This window comes from Ambystoma mexicanum, chromosome 3p, assembly GCF_040938575.1.
Source record: "Ambystoma mexicanum isolate Mex_15411 chromosome 3p, UKY_AmexF1_1, whole genome shotgun sequence".
Taxonomy (NCBI): domain Eukaryota; kingdom Metazoa; phylum Chordata; class Amphibia; order Caudata; family Ambystomatidae; genus Ambystoma; species Ambystoma mexicanum.
This window is the reverse complement of record NC_090925.1, coordinates 664714209-664734704: the sequence shown is the minus strand read 5'-3', so window position 1 is coordinate 664734704 and position 20496 is coordinate 664714209. Positions and strand designations below refer to the sequence as shown.

The 20496-nt window shown below is 42.9% G+C and overlaps 1 protein-coding gene across 1 annotated transcript in view; it reads left to right on the top strand.

Annotated features, from left to right (window-relative positions):
* LOC138579940 (uncharacterized) overlaps window positions 1-20496 on the top strand; it is a 256110-nt gene that overhangs the window by 200443 nt on the left and 35171 nt on the right. Inside the window, exon 38 of the mRNA XM_069650158.1 lies at window positions 10022-10054. Coding sequence (XP_069506259.1) covers window positions 10022-10054 — 33 coding nt within the window. The remainder of the gene's footprint in view (window positions 1-10021; window positions 10055-20496) is intronic.

Genomic DNA, 20496 nt, shown 5'->3' with positions numbered 1-20496 from the left:
AGACCCTCCTGAGTGGAAGAAATTCCATAGAACAGGGTATCTGACCCATGTTGGTTCTCAGGAAGGGGCTCCCACACTAGATTACGATTACCTAAATAGTTTTGATTTCTAATCCTGCATGAACGTGCAACTATAAATAACCCTTGGTGGACATATATATTGCATCTCACAGTATTCATTTGTAATCAGATGAGAAGGGACTTTATGGTTACAGATACAGACCCTTAAGTGCTGGGAGGCTGAAGGCAGTGCAAGGACAAATCCAGCTGCCCTTAGCGGGACCCGCTAAAGGACCTCGTAATGTGGCAGTAAAGGGTTAACCGCACCAGCACCCTTGCCGGTTCCGTTATCCCCTTACCACCAGGGTCGTAATGAGGCTCATAGTCACTTTAATGAGCAGGCCCTGGAAGGTATGTATGGGAATTTCAGAGTAAGTCATTTCACTCTGCACATGAAGGTTACATCAAAGCTTACCTCTCGACTATCCGTTTATAGATGGTCTTACACGGAAAATGGAAGGAATCAATATGCTATATCTACTTTTAAAAACAAAAATGCTGCAAACATTACTGCACACTATTGTTAACTAACTGAACATGTCTTGATTAGTTGTTATTAATGGAAGAGAGACAACTTAGGCTAGTCACGAAAATTGAAAACAGTGAAAATTTGAGTTAGGTGCAGCATGAAATAAATCATGACTACTAATGAGATTAATATACCACCTTTTGTTCAGTCTATTGATTCACACATTGAATCGCCATGCACAGTCCAAAGTATTGTGGCCCATTATCACTCAGTAATGCTGGAAGAAAGTGATCACATAGCAGTAAAAAGTAGGATAGATCAGTGATTGTACACCACAATGGATCTAACCACAGTGATACTGTCATGCACTCTATGCTGTCCTAACTGCTTTGGTTTTGGTAAAATGAGTTGCTCTCAGTCAGTGTGAGAGCGCACTCACAGAGGCAATTGCCAATTGTAAATTCACTCAGTGATTTGAGTTGCTCAGTCCCTTCGGATTCTCACATGGCCATTAAAATGAGAAGTTTCTAGGTGCTTTTTTTATGTCCTCCAAATCCAGGGATGCACACACAAACACACACACACACACACACACACAAATTGAATCATTGTTTGTTAGTATGTTTTCATCAGAAATCAAGATGAAAAATCAGTGTCCCATGTGCTCACATGACGTTATATGATGCTTTTTATGTAACAAACCCTCATGAAGGTATGACTGAAAATTCAGTTTCCATGAATGCCACAATACAGTATAGACATATTGGCCATTTTTATCATACCAGAATACCAAAGAAATGGTAATTATTAACTTCCACTTTTCATGGAGTGCAATCTGCGGTGCTACTGTGCCAAAAATAACCACATGTCATGAAAACACCTATATGTTTCACTAAAAGATAATAATTTCAGAATTTAAAGCAAACACAACAAATGCCCATAAAATATCTGTCAAAAGTTGTCCATCTGCATTTAGAGTCTGAGGGTACAACAGCTCTTTATATGTAAACAAGTTAACATGACTTCAATATAGTAAGGTCTGTTTTAATCCCACGGAATATTGGAGGAGTCTCTGCTGAACATAAGGTAATTATGTCCTCTTGGGCACTACAACCGAACACTACGATCATATGATAAATAAAACAGCATATTTGTCATTCCAATACAGGGCAGCATAACACACACACAGAAACACGCACACACATAGACAATCACACAACACAAATACACACATACGCATAGACACACACACACACACAAAAGAAACCTCATGTTTTATTCATACAAATAATGGCAAAGGAAATTAGTTGTTCCTCTTTTTAGCTGTCTCATCCACATCTAAATAACAGAATAGGCCCCTAATGAAGGTGTGCCCATTAGGCACATGTGAAAATTTACAAAGATTAATGTTAGCCTCTTTTGTAATACCAAGCAAAACCTGCAGTTTAAACATTGGCCCTAGCTGCCATTGTGTCCGAGTGCTATTAAACTGATATGCCAAATATAAGCAAGCATGATTTATATAGAAAGATGGAAACATACATGGAAATGCTGAAAATTTGAAAATAAAAAAACCTAGAAGTCAATGCAATGTCTGCCAGCGTGTAGGTGTGTGTATTAAAAACAAATACCTCCTTTAAGATATCAGTAGATTTAAATCTTGTATACCCATTTAAATTTTTTTTTTTTTTATTGTAAAACTTCAACATGATATAATATATCATGTTTTTGTTACATTTCGTTAAGACAGACGAAAGAATAAAATGCTCATTTCTTTCGCACGTTTCATTTTAACATTTAGACTTTGCCAATACTATGGTTAATAATTCCACTTTAAAGTCAAACGATTATCCCGTTGCCTAGGTCATCTGACATGTGGGCGCTGAATTTAAAATTTCATCGAAAAAATTAATTAAATTACAGGACAACTTGATGTTGTGTCCTGCCACAGCATAGTCCCCCCAGTCATCTTCATCTTTAGTTAGTGATTTGAAATCCTTTAGATGTATTTCGCGTAGGTTGGTTAGCGAGGGACATACTACTGCTAAATGTTTTAAGGACTCGATTGCTGATGTGTTACAGAAGCGGCATTTATTATCGAGTGAGTCTTTGTTCCTACGCATCCAGAGCATCTCATTGGTATGTAGAGCATTTAGACGGAGCTTCAGAAATTGTGCCCTATGATGACGCGAAGGGCAGTGAGTGAGAAATTTTGGTTGACAATGAAGCTTGACTATGCTTCTCGAAGGGGGTAGCGTGGATTTAAGAGCAGAACGGTTATTGCAGGTTATAATCCAATCCCAAATTGCTAGTTTCTTTTTGGCATATTGGGGACGTTGAATTAGCTCTTCCTCAGATGTGCCTACTTCAATTATGATTCGATTTAACTTGCTCCTCCATGCATTAATTAGCACATTTTCTGTCGCATCTTTGCTTGATTGAAGTATATTATAGGCAGAAGTAGAAGTAGAGGCGCCAAGATGTATCTTACGCAAAAGTGTTAAGGATTTCCAAACTATTGACATGTAGATAGAGTTTAAAGCTAGTTCATATCTTAATGCTGATATTGGAATATAGTTTGGAAGATTCAATGCCCGTCTCCAAAACTTTCCTTCCAGTCGACTCCAGACATCATAGTTGATGTTCAACGCAGCTTCACTCCCAAAGGTGATTGTTGGGACGACTTTTTGTAAATAAAACATTATGACCGGGATGATGGAGAATTTCCCGTAGTCGGCATTGATTTTGGCCGCTGGAAGGCTTAAGATCTTTATTTTGGCTATCAGGTCTTCAATCCAAGCAGTCTCTGAAAGTGAGTCATTGACCATGACGCCTAAGTAACGGATCGACTGAACGACCTCAAGTACTTTTCCATCTATGTGCCATCGGAATGCTTTGTCTTTTTTCGTCATGGATCGACCAATACACAAGATTTTTGTTTTCTCAGTATTTATCGTCAACTCATTTGCAGATAGATACTCTTTCAGGCGAGAAAGAAGATGTTGAAGGCCAATTTGTGTCTGGTCTACCAGCACTATATCATCAGCGTACACCAGATGGTTTATGATCTGACCATTGAGTTTCGGGGGAAAGCAGTGGGCAGATTTTAACCAATCAGGAAGATCAGCAATAAAGAGTTTAAAGAGGTCTGCTGCAAGTGGGCATCCTTGCTTGACGCCTCTAAACGTTCTTATTGAGTCTGTGAGGTCCCCTTGGGAGTTGATTCTGATTTGAATTGAAGTGTTCGAGTGCAGGGCGATGATGGGTTCTAGCAGATGGTTCGGGCACTCCCACAGATGTAATTTTTCCCACAATTTAGCCCGATTGATAACGTCAAAGGCTTGACGGAGATCGATAAATGCGAAAAAGATTTTTTTTTTCGCCTCCATTGCTGACAGTTTCAGGAGCGACAGAAGTGTGAGATTTACATCAGTTCCCACGTTTTTGGTGAAACCTGTTTGACGAAGGTCAAATTTGCCAGATGAGATAGCCCAATTTACCAGGTGTTGGCGCAGAAAGGATCCGAAGATCTTGCCAATTGTGTCCAGAAGGGCGATCGGGCGATAGTTCACCGGATCAGCCCGACAGCCCTTCTTGTAAATTGGGACCACTATGGCCTTGGTCCATGAAGAAGGGATCTTCTTACAGAGTGCAATCTGAGAAAAGAGTTCATGAATGAATACGGCCCAGTGTTTTCTGTGCTTTTTAAGCGTCAAGTTTGAGATTTGATCTGGGCCAGCAGCTCTGGAGTTATTGAGCTTAGAAATTGCGAGCTCAATCTCATCGCATGAAGGTATAATATTCCAACTGGAGATAGATGTAGTAGAAGGTATAGAGAATTCTGATACAGAGTCTACATATATTGTAGTAAAATGGTCCTGCCATTTTTTGCTTGATATTTCATTAAAAATTGCTGAGTTAGATTTCGAGCGACCTTTATTTAAGATAGCCCAGATGTCACGGATATTTTTCTGAGCCAGTAGTTTTAACATGGTTTCCGCTCGTCCTTGATCGATTATTATAAGGTGTGATCTTAGCCAATTGAGGTAGACTTGCCGTCGCCTCTTTACCTCTGTAACCTTGGAGGTTTGATCACATTGTGTTCTTTTAATCAACTTGACGTCTCTTCTCAGTAATTTTTTTGCCTCTGCTATTTCTGGACTATATAGATGTTTCGGGGTTGTTCCGACAACTCTTGAGTTAAGATTTATCTGGATAAAGTCTGTCATGAGTGGAGTATATTCTACTGTCTGAAGTGTATGCAAATTCAGGCTTAAGTGGCTGATCTTTGGACCACTTACTCTCAATCTATTTCCTGCAGCATTTAATTGAAGTGGAACAGGATGTTTTTCTAGAGAGTTGCCCAGGTCCTCCCACCAGGCTAGTCGCAACAAGTCGTGATCACTTAATGTCGTTGGCAGCACATTTAGGTAGTTTACTTTTTCGAGTACATCAAACGAGGCCCAGATGTAATCCAACGTGTTTTTCCGATTCATACTGTGCCATGTGGGGTTTGCAGGAGAGTCGCCCCGAATTGATCCATTTAACATGTAACAGTTACGATCTAGAAGATCTTTCGCCCATTGTTGTCCCCTTGAAATGACATCAGAATCTGGCAGCCGAACATTTAGTTTAGAAGATGGATCGAATTTAAACCAGCTGCAGTTTAGATCCCCACATATTATAACTGAAACATTTTCATACTTTAAAAAAGTATGATCAATTTCGTTCAGAACAGACTGAATGAAGGCTGTCGATGAAATCATAGCGGGATTCCAATATCCATTTATGATCAAAAGATTAGGGATTGTGGTTTTTAATGAGAATTTGATTAGAGTGCTTTGCACAAACGGGTTGGGGTTCGTGGATTTGACCAGCGTCCACTGATTCCCGATTTTCAAAAGAGTTATTAAACCTGCAAATGGTCTTCCTTTAGAATTCTTTTTAGCTGGGTTTATTAGGGTGACAAAGCCGTCGCAGGTAGGTGGATCGCGTAGCCACGTTTCTTGTAAGCATATAATAAAGACTTTTTCCAGGGATTCCTGGAATGTGTTAAATAGATGTTTAAATCCTTTGGTATTCCATGACAGTAAGATTAGCTCCTGCTTGGTAGTTTGTTGTCGTTGTTATTTACGTGGGCCTTGTGGGTATCTTTTGGAGTTGGTAGCTCTTCTTTCAAAAGACTGATGCATGGCAGCGTCTAAAATGTCAGGAGAGGAGACTAACGACTGACGTAGGGCTGCACACGCAGCAGCTCCGCATTTTACCTCATGGGCCAACTTAGTAGCAGATGACGAAGTTGTATCCAGGGCAGATGGTTCAAGAGTGAGGTCAAAGCCGTACACCAAAAGGTCTTCATTTGCTTGAAGTAACATATTTTTTACTGCTGCAGAGCCCATGTGCAGCAGAACTTGATCAGAAGCTGTTTCAGATACATATTCCACAATTTTGATGTCATCAGATGAAATGGCACGCAACGGTGGAATGCATGCAAGCAGTTTTAAAATGTTTCTTCGGTTTAAATTGACTTCGTTTCCATCTGAGTGAACATTTTGGAGACGGAGTTTCCACTTATATTTTCCGGATTCAGAGTTTCCAGGGCCTGAGCTTCGTTTAGTTGGAAGTAAGTGCAGTTTTGATTGATTTGATGTTTGTTTGGGATTTAGCCTTGCACTTAACGATTGTTGCTGGGCCTTTTTTGGAGCAGAGGTTAGATGATTAAAAACTGAATTTGCTTGTGGTGGTTTTGAGCATTTGTCTACCTCTTTAACTTTCCTTAAGAGGTCTTCAGATGATTTGGCAATTTGGTCTTCTTCAGAAGTGAAGATAGAATTTACACGATCTTCTGAGTAAGTTGATAAGTTACATAGGTCAATTAAGGAGGATGAGGAGCCAGTTTCAGAGGACGAAAGACTCAAGTCAAGCCGCCTACGTTTTACTGCGAACTTTGGCTGGCTAAGTTTAGTACCTGATGAAGTTTGTTGATTGTTGTCACCAGTGCTTTTGGCAGGTACAGTTGAAGATGGTCTTGAAAACAGGCTTAACTTCTTTGGAGTAGTAAGATTTCTTACAAACTTATTCTTCTTTTGTTGTGATTGTTTTGATAGAGTACTTTTGATTTTATTTGGTGGCTGTACTTGTTTTCTGATTGGCTTTTTCAGTTTACTTTCTGTCGTAGTGGTAATAGTTTTTGTTGGACCCTTAAAGATGTTAAATGAGTTTACTGCGATAGCAGTTTGAGCTGAGTCTATTTTGCCTGTTGAAATTACTGGTGGTACGATGTTATTCGCATTCAGACCTGGGTCCTGAATAGTCGAAGTTGACTTTAGAGCATCGTGAGTGGATGCTGGCAAAGTCGATACAGGGCCTGATTGGATAGGTTCAATTGAAGCTGTCACTGAAGCTCTGGTTGGAATAGAATGAACAGTTTCGGGTGACATGTGTCGAGTCACTGAGGGATCAGGAACTTGGGTGGGTGCAATCTTCCGCATCCACTTCACTGAATCTAAAAGGCCCTCCATTAGAGCGTTGTTTTGGCAATGATGCCTAGCAGCAAGATCACTCAGCCTATCCTGCCATCTCGTGGCAGTTTCGGCATTAATTGTCATTTGGTCTTGAAGAAAACTCGAAAAGTGTTCTAGCTTGTCAATTTTAGACATAAGGTTGGATATAGCAGTACCTTGGTCGCAAATTGTTCCAATGAGGGATTCGAAGATTTTTGTGAATGGAGCTAGAGCAATGGCTGAAGCAGCCTGTACATTGTTGTGAATCTGGGTAAGGGCTTCAGATGATATCCCAGGTGCTTGTGGTTCGAATTCATGAAAAGATGAAGAACAAGGTTGTATTGTGGTTTGGTTAATCCACATTTTTTCACAGGGTTCAAAGAGTGGGCTTCCTCGCAAGGGTGGATATTCGTTGAATGCGGAGTACTTACATTCTGAGTGGAGTGTCCCGGTAGAGGAAGTTTGATGTGAATGCTTTTCTTCTTTAGTTCAGCTACTCTTTGTAAGCGACTGGCACGCGCAACTGCACTCCGCTCTAAATGTGTGGATAGTGGGTTGAGAGGCTGTTCTGAAGGATGAAAGGTATTTTCAATGGTTTTTCCATGTTGTTGATCGTTATTAATTAGCGTGGAAGAAAGGCTGGCCTCCGGTGCTTGGCAGGCTAAACCACTGATGTTCTCAAAATCTGGACAATCAAGAGTGATTCCTGAAGACTGAGGATAAATTGACTTAACTTTCAGACCGCTAAGGATATTTTCCTGATGTGGAGGAGTTGTGACAGATACATTTAAAGTTTGTGCATTTATGGGTGTTTGTGATGATTTATTGCCCACAGCATGATTTGAAAGCAAGATTTTTGTTGATGGATGTTCCAAGTCTGTATTAGAGATTTTTAGCAATTCCTCATCGGACACCAGATTCGAAAGGGGTTCTTTATCATTCCAAGGGTCAGCGTCGTTCATTGATTTGCCAGACTTGAGTGATGAGAGGGTCGCCGAAACCCTTGTCATCGGTTGAGAAGAAGGTGTAGAACTTGTGTCTGACAGAGAGGCCGAAATAGTAGATGCAGTATGAGCTGATTGTGATTGATTGTCTTTTGTTATTTTGAATACAAAAGCGGCAGGGGTGCTAACATGCTCGCAGTCACATGAGACATCAATAGGAGGTGGATTGCCAGTGGGTTTAGAAGCATAGGAGCAGGTTAACACTTGATTGACTTGTGAGGATTGAAGGGCATCTAATTGAATATCAGACTGCCCTAACAAATTTGGCGCATCTTCAGATGTGAATGGCTCGTCAGAGCACGAAAATGTGGAGGCTAATGATGATTTACTGGCCCCAGTCATTATTGGACTTGCTAGTGTTTGTGATTTGTTTATAGACAGTAGCACATGTCCTGTTGATTTGCTTACCTTGGTCCCAGCAGCACTTTTCATCATCGACCAGGGATTTGTCGAAAGGCGTTGTAGTATAGTTTTCTTTCGAGTTTGCGGACCTTCTGCTCGTAGAGTCATTGTTTGTGTCACTCCAACAGAAGCAGCAGTAAAGCAGCAAACAGCCAAACAGCAGAATTTTAGCAGTCGCCCTTTACGCAGCCGGGCTTCACGCCGCAAGGGTCGCTGGGATTCCTTTTTCAATCCTCACTTCCTGGAGTGGGCGGTACCGAAAAGTGGGCGGGGCTTCAGCCCGCGTCACAGCGTTGCAGCGGTTCTCTCACATGCTCGTAACCAGCCTCTCACCTCTCACAAGGCGGGGGGTGCGAGGGGGGAACTCACTGAGATGGATTCAGGTCTGATGAGGTAGAAATGAAGAGTAAAGTTGCTTGGCGCAGCACAGCCAAACAGCAGAATTTTAGCAGTCGCCCTTTACGCAGCCGGGCTTCACGCCGCAAGGGTCGCTGGGATTCCTTTTTCAATCCTCACTTCCTGGAGTGGGCGGTACCGAAAAGTGGGCGGGGCTTCAGCCCGCGTCACAGCGTTGCAGCGGTTCTCTCACACGCTCGTAACCAGCCTCTCACCTCTCACAAGGCGGGGGGTGCGAGGGGGGAACTCACTGAGATGGATTCAGGTCTGATGAGGTAGAAATGAAGAGTAAAGTTGCTTGGCGCAGCACAGCCAAACAGCAGAATTTTAGCAGTCGCCCTTTACGCAGCCGGGCTTCACCAAATTGTTTGTTCCTGAACACTAAAATCCATGCTTCTTGCCTTCTGCAGTGAGTTGGTAGCAAAGTTGGTGAAGGACATATTTTAAGTAAAACGTATGATTGTTGTACGATTTCACAATGCTGCTACCTGCTGAATAGCAATGTCATCTACTCAATTGAATTAGTGTGCCCTTAAACTTATGTCAGAACATTTCTCATCAATGCATCTCAGAATGTACCTCAAAGTACCATCCCTTCCGTCCTCTTGATTGCCAGGAGATAGTTTTGGAAGGATTAAGGAAGCTATAAAAAATATTTTTGTTTTAAAAAAACAGAAAATTGGCATACAGCACTGTACACTATTGTTGAAGAACACAATGATTTATTTTAAGTAGCAATAATGGAAGAGTGATAACTTAGAGGTGAGAAAGTTAAATTGAAAAAAGTGAAATGTTGGCTTAATTGAAGGATCAAGTGCATCCTCACTATTAATGAGATTCACTTAAAACATTGGGCTTGGCCTAGTGAATTGCACATAGACTGTGCCATGCACCACCAAGAGGGTCCTTGCCCAATATCATTCATTAAGGCTGCACCTAACAGCTCATTCAGCAACACATAATAGGAACAATCAGTGAACATGCAAAACATTAGCTTTGTCCTCCAAAAAATGGTCAAGTAATCTCTCCATGCCTGACCGTTTTGCCTAGGTCAATTCGAGTTCTCCTCTGCATGCAATAACATGGTGGGGTTTAGATGTTTTGAGAGATCTGTGCATAGAATTACCATTTAAAAATTCGAATTGACATTTTCCCAACATTTTTATACATGATTATTGTTTCCTGTAGCGCGATGATGGTAGAATTGGTGATCAACTTAAAGTAAGTAATACATATTATATTTGGACAATGTTAAGATGATGTCATCACCTGAATATTTTTGATATGTAATCACTTTCATGAATGTGCCTCTGTATTTATGCCTGGTGAATTCACCATAATTTGTCTCACAATGTTCCTGGCGTAGGTCGACTTCTAACCCTCTGATTGTCAGGTTACAGATGGTTTTGGAAGGATTGTGAAAGGCATCAAAATCCACCACTAATTTAAAATGTGAGCCATAGAACAAAACACAGCACACAAATACTGAGAGTCACATTTATTCTTGACTAGCAGATAGTAATCAAAGAAAAAAAACACTTTAAATGAAACGAGTGGAAATGAGTTAAGTTCAGCATCCAATGTATCCTCACTAGTATTCAGAGTGATTGAAAACCATTTGTTGTGCAGGATGCAATGTATATAGAATATGCAATGTCAGCTCTGAGTATGTTGGAACATTATCAATCAATAATGCTGCACCTGAGCACTCACAATTCAATACAGATACAGAACCATCAATGAACATGCAAACTGATAGCTTTGTCCCCCAGAAAAATGTTCAGTTAGTCAGCAGTTCTGGTAGCGTTCCTTCGGTTAATTTCGGTGGCTCTCTGATAATGAGGGCCCACTACCAAAGGGAGTTGCCAATTGCAAATTGACTCTGCCATTAGAAGTGGTGGGTACCTTGGATTTTCTAATGAGCGTTCGTATAAGTTTCTGGATGTTCAGTGTAAGTGTTTGTGTGATTTATTTCCCCAGCGAGGGTAGTTCACCCCTCCACACACAAACACAAAGAAATATGGCTTAAATGTTTGTGATCATAATTGTATTACAATCCACGATCACTCAAAACCTCTGCCCCCTTCTTGCATTGTACAATACCTAATTCAAATTAGGTAAATCCCCTCAAGAAGGCATGAATAAAAAAGGAGTGTGTATGCATTCAACAATATGGAAGCAATCATGTGGCAGCTTCTATAATAACAAAGAGCACCAAACCATTTGAAAAAGGGCATAGACTGTGCCATGCACCAACGAGAGTGTTCTTGCCCAATATCATTCATTAAGGCTGCACCTAACAGCTCATTCAGCAACACATAGTAGGAACAATCAGTGAACATGAAAAACATTAGCTTTGTCCTCCAGAAAATAGTCAAGTAATCTCTCCTTGCCTGACTGTTTTGACTAGACCAATTTGAGTTGTCCTCTACGTGCAATAAAATGGTGGAATGTAGCTGTTTTGTGAGATCTGTACATAGAATTGAAATTAAAAAATTCTAATTGACATTTTCCTAACATTGAAATACCTGATTATTGTTTCCTGTAGGATTTACGTGGTGTAATTAGTTGGACAATGTTAAGATTATGTCATCCCCTGAATATTATTGACATATAATCACTTTCATGAATATGCCTTTAGTTTTATATGTGGTGAATTCACCATAATTTATCTCACAATGTTCCTGGCATACAGTCACTTTCTAACCCTCTGATTGTCAGGTTACAGGTGGTTTTGGAAGGATTATGAAAGGCTTCAAAATCTTATGACTAATTTTAAATGTGTACCATGGAATAAAACACGCCACACACATACTGATAGTCAGTTTATTCTTGACTAGCAGATAGTAGTCGGAGATAGAAAACTGAGAGGTGATACACTTTAAATGAAATGAGGGGAAACAAGTTAATTTCAGCATCAAATGTATCCTCGATAGTAATGAGAGTCAATGAAAACCATGTGTTGTGCGGCGGTGCATAGTATGTGGAATGTGCAATGTCAGCTCTGAGAATTTTGGGCCATTATCAATCGATAATGCTGTACCTAAGCACTCACAATTCAATACAGATACCTGAAAGATCAATGAACATGCAACCTGATAGCAAATGTTAGACAAATGTTCAGTTAGTCAGCTTTTCTGCTAGTGTTTCTTGGGTTAATTTTAGTGCCTCTCTTACAGTGAGGGAACACTCCCAAGGGTAGTTGCCAATTGTAAATTGCCTCTGCTATTGGAAGTGCTGGGTACCTTGTATTCTTTTATGAGAGTTCAGATAAGAAGTTTCTGGGTGTTCATTGTGTAAGTGTTTGTGTGATGTATTTTCCCAGCGAGGGTAGTGAACCCCCCACACACACATACACAGAAATATGGCTTACATTTTTGGGATCATAATTGTATTACAATCTGTGATCACTCAAAACCTCTGCCCCCTAATTGCATTGTACATTACCTATTTCAAATTAGGTAAATCCCCTCAAGAAGGCATGAATGGAAAAACCAGTGTGTATGCATTCAGCTATATTGAAGCAATCATGGGGTAGCATCTATAATAGCAAAGAGCACCCCACAATTTGGAAAAGGGTAATCTATAATTTTACATTAAGTGCATTCTAGAGTGCATTTTGCAACAGTCATCCACATTTCATGTATACCCTTAAATGTGGCAATAAATGTATATAATTACAGTTTGTATATCAAATGAGTTGCATGCCGATCACATACCGGATGCCGTAAATTAGGGTCACCGCAAAATAACGGAACCGGAAATTTCGTCATCGCACAGGAATGGGAAGGAGCGAGGCGGCCATCTTTACACAATCCATTGCCATCCTCTTCAGGCAGCACCCTTGGGAGAAATCCGAAGTTTGGTAAAGGACCACACACCCAGGACCAATGCCTAAAGCCTCAAAGAAGTCTGAGGACCGGCTCTGCAAGAATCGGTTCAGCCCAGAAGAGCTGCAGGCCATAGTGGACAATCTGGTGGAGCACGCTGACGTCGTGTTGAGCACCAACATACAGTGAGAGGCAATAATCAGGAAGAAAAACATCTGGGCACAAACTGCCCAAAGGGTGAGCGCAGTCGGCACCCCCCCCCGCACCATCAAGGACTGCCGCAAGCGGTGGGATAAATTGCGGGTGCGGAGCCTCCTCTCCACCAACCGGAGTCAGGCACTGCAGACCAGAGGGGGCGCAAGTTCTCCAATAAGACTGGAGCCATGGGAGGAGACATGTGCATCATTGATCGAGACAGAATCGATAGAGGGCATCAGCGATATGGAGTTCAGGGCCACGTCGTCTGCCGATGGAGGTGAGTGTCCAAAGTCAACACTGCCAATGGCATTTACATGATGTATACTCCCCCAAGGGCCGTCAAAGGCACCTTGTCATGCTGCCTTCCCCCCATCCAAATAATGCAGAGCCAACTGCCACGCAATCAAGGGCCAATCCCATTATGCACACTGTGCAGCAGGTTCGGCAGTGTGCGAGCCAGACTGCACATTACCAGGGCAGGCTGAGTTACTCCGACACCTGCATACATACCATACACATGCATATGTACTAAAGCTGTTGCAACGCCCAAAAGCCACAAACCCCAAATGACTGAAATGTGAATGCAGCCATCAATGTAATTAGCGCCTCAAACAACCACTCATGTCGTCCCTCTCTTCCACCCCCACAGGCACTGAGCATGAGAGCGGGGACCCCCAGACGAGCCATCCAACCACCTCTATGGGCAGAGGCAGGGTCCGCCGCATACCAGCCCAGACAAAAACACCAACCCCGGCTCCACAAAGGTCAGAGGAGGATGCACCACCCCAATCCCTCCCTGCATCAGCGCCTGCCACAATGGCCACCCCAAGGTCGGAGGAGTCTAGCATTGCTGGGGAGGTGGCAGCTACGGGCCCCCAGGAGAATGTTGACAGCCCCTTGTCCATCTGTGGGGCATCCGAGGAGGAGTTCTACCCCGCAGTCCACAACCCCGAGCCCAGCAATGTCCCCCTGGTGACATGCAGTGACTCTGGGGAGCCTGAAACACCTGGCCGTAGTGTACCTGCCGATACACATGGAGACGCCGATCCTGACCCCAGTTCCCCAGTCGAGGCCATGCCAGAGCATGTAGGCCCAACACCCTCCAGGGATGAACAACCATCAAGGGATGCACTTCGTGCAACACAGCTGACTGCCCTCATCACTGGGTTGATGGAGGACAACCACCAGGCCAGGGTGGAGTGGCTAGATGAACTCAGGGAATTGCATCATGCGCTCACAGAGAGCACCAACAGGTTGTGTGACGTCCTAGGATGCATCGCAGATGCCCTTGAGTCTGCGCATACCAACCAGCAGCCTCAGCAGGAGGACACACCCTCATCAAGTCGATCCACCCCGGCAAGCCCACCGCGACACACTCTGCGTTCTACGCGGCGCCGGGACATGCCTCCCCCGGGAGCATGGATTAAACGGCATTGCTGCCACATGTGGCTTTAATGGACTACATGGGACTACTGTTGTGGAGTTGGGGGAGAGGGGGAAGGGGGTGAGGGTTTGTTGTTGTGGAGTTGGGGGGGAGGTGGGTGAGGGTTTGTTGTGGAGTTGGGGGGGAGGTGGGCGGGGGTGAGGGTTTGTTGTGGAGTTGGGGGGAGGTGGGGGGTGGATGGAATGTGTATTATGATGTCTGGCAGGGCATGGTCTACAAATATACACACACCCAGTGCCCTGTGTGCCCATGTAATGCCGCCCTCTGCAGACATGTGTTTTGGTTATTATGTCCAATCATTGTTTGCCACACGACTTGTCCCTCCTCTGCACTGCCTCCATGATGCTGTCTTGCCCCTTCCTCCTCCTCCTTCACTCCATCTTCATCTGCTGCTAGCAGTCCCATGTCAGGGGACAGAGCCACATTCCAAGGGATGCACATTCTGTTCATCTTTACACATGACATGGGGCTCTTGGACACCACATTGCAGTAGTTGGGTCCCCCACCAGTCCAGCTTCGGCAAGTCATATGTGCCTTATGCGAGCCAGGTGACTGCTTCATCTCCACGCATGCACGGGTATGGCCAGTATTTTAGGGCTCCCTGGGCCTGTCATGTGGGTTACTGACAGGGATCCCGTACCATGGTGTCAAGGGACAGCCACCAACACCTGCATATCTAGCCAATTAAGGTAAGTGTTTGGACTGTCATGGTGGAGAACTGAACTTGTCTGACATAGCAGTAGGTAATTGATGCCCATACACACATGTCCATGGATGCATTTAGCCCATTCATGGCCATAATATGTGTCCAGTGCAATGGAATGCTGTAGGGTGGCGCGTCTACAAGATGGTCCATGAAAATGGCATGGACATCTCGTGGTACGTGCTTCGTTGATGCATGCAACAGTCTTGATGTTGGATCCATGAAGTGCTGTGTGAATCCGTAGTTGGGTGTGTTGGCTGTAGTCAGTGGCTCATATTCATCAAACTGCTCTGATCCATACTACGGTGAATTCCACCACTCCTATGGGTGTGCCAAACCGGTGATGTGGTGTGGGATCCCTGCTGCCCTCAGTTCAATCCACTCACAGGGATGACTCTCCGGTGTGGTGACATGCTGGAGGCAGCCACATTCTGCATATGCAGTGTGTCTTCCTATATGCCCTTACGGTTGTGGGGGCCACCAATGAGTGGTGAATTTGTTGTGGGATTTGGTCTTGTCAGATGTTGGTAATGTTGTGTTTGTTGTGTGCCTTACTCCATCGATGTGGGAATCTGTACTCATGTGCCATTACACTGGTTCTGTGGCACAGTGTTTGGTGGGCTTCATCATTTCGACCCAGTTTGTTTATGCAGGCACCCACCTCATGGCACCAATGAACTGGCAAGACACAGTCAGACGACTCACCAAGCAATCGGGCACATCATCCTGCATGTCACCCCATGCGGCACGGTAGCGTGGAGTTCAGCTGGCCCATTGAGTCATGAGTTGTTCCTGGATGTCGGGCCCACCCATGTGTGATGTTCTTGCTTGCTTTGCATTCCGTCTGCATGTTGGGGGAGTGATATTGCTTGAGGTTGTGATTCACCACCTGTATGCCATGCAGGTCCACCTAATCCACGTGGGTGCTGTCAGGGGCACCCATGTCATTTGGCATGCCTGCCAATGCATGGGGGCCAACATTTGTGTCGTATATCTCCTGGGTAGTCCATGTTAGGAATTTGGAGCCCCTTGTGAGCTTGCAGAGGTGATCCATCACTTGGTTCTGCGTCCGTGTAATGGACGGTTGTGACATGCCATGCATGGGCCCCACTGTGTGCTGGTAGGTGCCTGTGGCATGGGTTTGAGGCACAGGCACCACCTTCAGTTGTGCTGGGAGAACGGTGTGTATTTGTATGCTGCTCGCTTATCTGGCAATTTCTCGGCCCAACTATGGTGGTGATGGTGTCACATTCAAGCTGGTAGGGGGTGTGTATCTGCTCAGGGGTTTCCTTGAGGGATCAGACCTACTGCGTGAGAATGGGGGCTGCTGGGGTGGTGACGGAGGCTGCACTGGTGCTGCATGATGGGCCTGTTTCCCCCTCCTCTCTCCCAGTGTCTCCTCAGTGGGGGGGCCTGGTGTTGTTGGTGTAGTTCATGTGGTTGTGCCCTTGCTGGCAGGGCCTCCTGCTTCAAGTACTGCTACCACTATTGGTCTCATCTTGGTGTGGGAGGGGGTGTGGTGTGTAGGTGTGATCCTTTTCTGCTGTGGCAGACTCCATTGCCTACACCTTTGCTGATTGTGTGGACCTGTGGCTCTGGGAACCACTGCTCAGGGTTCTTTACTCCTTCTCTGAGATGCCTGTATGTACTCCATGCCAGTAAGGTACTTTATGGCCTTAAGGAGGCAGTTATTCACATGTGCTCCTTACTTGTGACCAGCTCAGGTTTACGCCATGCCGCTAATTTCAGCATGGTGGGGCGCGCGCGCCACCTAAGACCGATAATTACAGCATCGTAGTTTACGGTGCCGTAAATAGCGGTCTGACAGGTCAGAATAGCCTGTAGCGGTAAGTGATTCCGGTATTCCTTTACCGGCATCGTTCTTCCCTTACCTCTAACCTCGGAATGAGGGCCAATGTCTCATTCTGTGTCGTATGGTTGAATCTTTCATCAGCCTTTGATTTTGTTGAAATAACTAAGTTAGGAGATATGTTGTTCACTCTGACCATTCTGACAGATCTTTTGTAACCAATAATCAGGCTTTACACAGAATACATGCTGAAAGTATAGAACAATAACATGTCTTCTTACACATTTCCTGTTAATGATGACTCCTGCAAGGGTGCTAACTGCTATTTAATTCATATGTCAATGATTCATCCTCTGTCTTGAAATCGGGTGATATTTGATGTCTATATCGTGGCATTTTCTGCAATTGTGCTCCATGCAGACAGTGCAGTGATAATGGCAACAACACAACCCACTCTTAAGAGAATGATAGATGGATACATATTTCTTTTTCGTTTCTGGTAAAAGTTCTTAAGATAAATATGTGTAAGTCCGGGAGATACATTTTCATTGCTGACGAACATTTAGTATAATGTCTTCGGCTAATGGTCTCCCAGTACTGAGATGCAAACATTATATTGCTGTGCACCTCAGTATAGTGGAAAAAGCTTTACAGAGTGGCCGTGTGGCAAGACACATATCAAGTATGTCCAGGATTATTTCACTGCCATTATATTTTCTTTCCATCCAGAACCATAGTTTACATTGAAGAGATATATCATATGTAAATAATCTCACAGTCTCTGCATGGTTCTGACATTTAGGGAGACGTGTATAGAATATCTTTGTGTATTGTCTACTGGAGGTAGATTGAATACCTTGGATTGTATCTGTTAAACATTCAGTGTTCAATATAGTCCATGGTGGGGCTTCCCTGGTTGCGCTAAAACCATTACTAGGAACATTATGCCAAGATTGCTAGTCCTGCTACATCTATAGAGGCAGGAGCTGGGAAATTGCTGCCTCACTGCAAATCATACTGCCCTCTAGCAGCAAACTTGGATTTACTATTGAATACATTATAAGTAAGCATCATAAGAGACACCCTGTTAGATTTCATATCGGTTGTCTCCCCTAGCATGCTTTGATTGGCAGCTGGGGATAATGGGCTATTCTGACAGGATGAGCATGAGTTGCACAACCAGAGTTGAGAGGGTTTCCCATTTTAATTTCTGATGCCATTTGTAAAGCAAACCTAGAACACGTTTTACACGCTTTGTTAAGATTAAGAGATTGTTGGCAGTTTCAACAAACTTTACTTCATATTTTCTGAAGCAATATCATTGGACAAATGAAAAGAATTACAGTTGTATTTCTGTATTCTTTATGATTTGTTTCATATTAAGTGTGTGTCTCCTTGTGAAGTTCTTCCATATGTTTATTTTTTATTTTTTGCACTTATAAAGGAATTTATATGTGGCCTGATTTGCAAAGTGTTTTTGAATGGGACTTTCCCATTTAAAAAAAAAATACATCAAATCAGGCCCGTTATGTGTTAAGAAAATGTAGGCTTTGCAAATAACGGCCTTGGCACGCGTCTGGCTGTTATTTGCGCCCTTCCCATTGAGCCCTATGGGGTCTCAAATGGGAATGGGGATTGCCATTTTCAATGGGGACTTACCGGTCCCGCAAAGGTCGGAATAGACCGGTCAGTCCCCATTGAACCAGGGCGGACTCTTAAAAACCAACCTGCAAAGGGACCAGTGGAGCTAATTACGTTACCGCAATTTGCGGTACCGTAATTAGCGCCTTCCCCATTCCCATAGATCCCTATGGGGCAAAAATGGGAATGGTGAAGGGCAATGGTGGACAGGGGGAATTACCGCCCGGCCAACCTTGGAATGGGGCGGTAATACCTCTTTAATACCCCAGTATTTTACCACCATGAACCATGGCGCTAATAGCACCATGGTTCACCGCCTTCCATGTAATGAGGCCGAAATTCTTTAACATCTCTCACAACACATTCACATATCACACATCTCCATATGTTGAAATCAGATTTTCTCAAAGTCTTTCAAATCTATTTTAAAAAGTATTGTTTTAAAAAGAAAATGTTGACTCTACTTTTAATGCGAGTACTATACATTGTCCCAAACTTCCCACCCTCTACAACCTAAACTACACTAACCCTGATTTAATTCATACTTTCTTTGGGTGGGGGCATTGAATCGTATTGCACATTGCATTTTCTTGATCAGGGAGATTGTGCTCCATTGTCTAAGCATGTTTTCCTTAAAAAAGGTACATCTTCAAATAAACTGAGGTCAGTGTTCTGCTGCATCAATATGTTTCTTGTATTTTACAGCACTTACAGTCTTGGATATCTTTTGAATTCCCCACGTTTAAGTCTGCTTAATGTACGGTCCAATATGCAGAAAGTCTGGGTACTTATAGCTACCACTTTCTGCACATGATTCTTAACACTATCTTGTAACTTCAGAATCAAGTGCCGTGCCTTTCAAATAAACAAGGAGGAAAGTCAACCCAAAAGCTCATAACACAGCTGCAAGGAGGGGATTGTTCACCTTAAAGAGGAGGGGAGTGTTTCTTGGGGGCACACGTACTTTTAATAACCATGTAACAAATTTGACATGATTTTTTTTTCTTCATCGTATTGAAATACATGCTTTTCGTCTTCCCCAGAGCATTGGTGGCACAGTTGGTGGCAACCAATGACTAGACATGAGATAGTATTGTTGCGTAATTTCAATAGGATGTTTTAGGCTGAATAGTATTGACTTCTCATCATTTACTGAATGTGCCCCTTCAACGCTTTCCATTCCACATGATTGCATCTGAAAGTGTTTAAATTATTTAATCATAGATTTTGCGGTATATTTTGGGTGATGTTATATTCTAAATAATAGCAAAGCGTAATATTTAGCATTGACTCAATTGCATTGGATTCAAACATTACAAATATTGGTTGACACATAATAAAACAGATTAAGGGTCATTTGAAATTTTGCTAAATCAGGATTAAAGTCATTTGTGGCTTGCTAGACCGCTCTGTAGTTGTTGGTAACATTTTGCAGGGTTATAATTCTAAATTGCCTGTAAAACCTCTTGAATTTCCGCCAGCAAGACATTTGCACGCTGGTGTAAATTCATATGTAATCCGTCTACAATTAGCACCTACTAAAAGCAAGCAGATTCCTTAAGAATTAAGAATCCATTAGAAAAGGCCTTTTGCACGGCAGAATTTGCATGAAACATTTACCTTTGACAAGACGCATGTTAAAAGTGAAGCATAAAGGTGGTTCTACTCTACAACATTGCACTCTGCCTGGTAAATGTTGAAAATTGAATTGCATACAGGTGATCTAAAAGCATGGAAGCAATATCGTCGGTGGTACCATCCATGCAATTAGCTTTTTATTGTAATGATCTTAATTCTTCTGTCCTGTATTGCAATACATTCTAACTATGTGTTCTAGTGTTTCAAAGACATTTATTTCATTTTAGACTGTATTGTGGTAAAAGGTCCAAATAAATCCAGGGACGGAATACATATAACATCAATCAAATACAATACCATACAAAAACACATATTGCAAGATGATTACAATTTACAAACCAAATCAAGTAATTACATTATAAAATCTGGGATACAAATACAAATATAATTTCATATGAT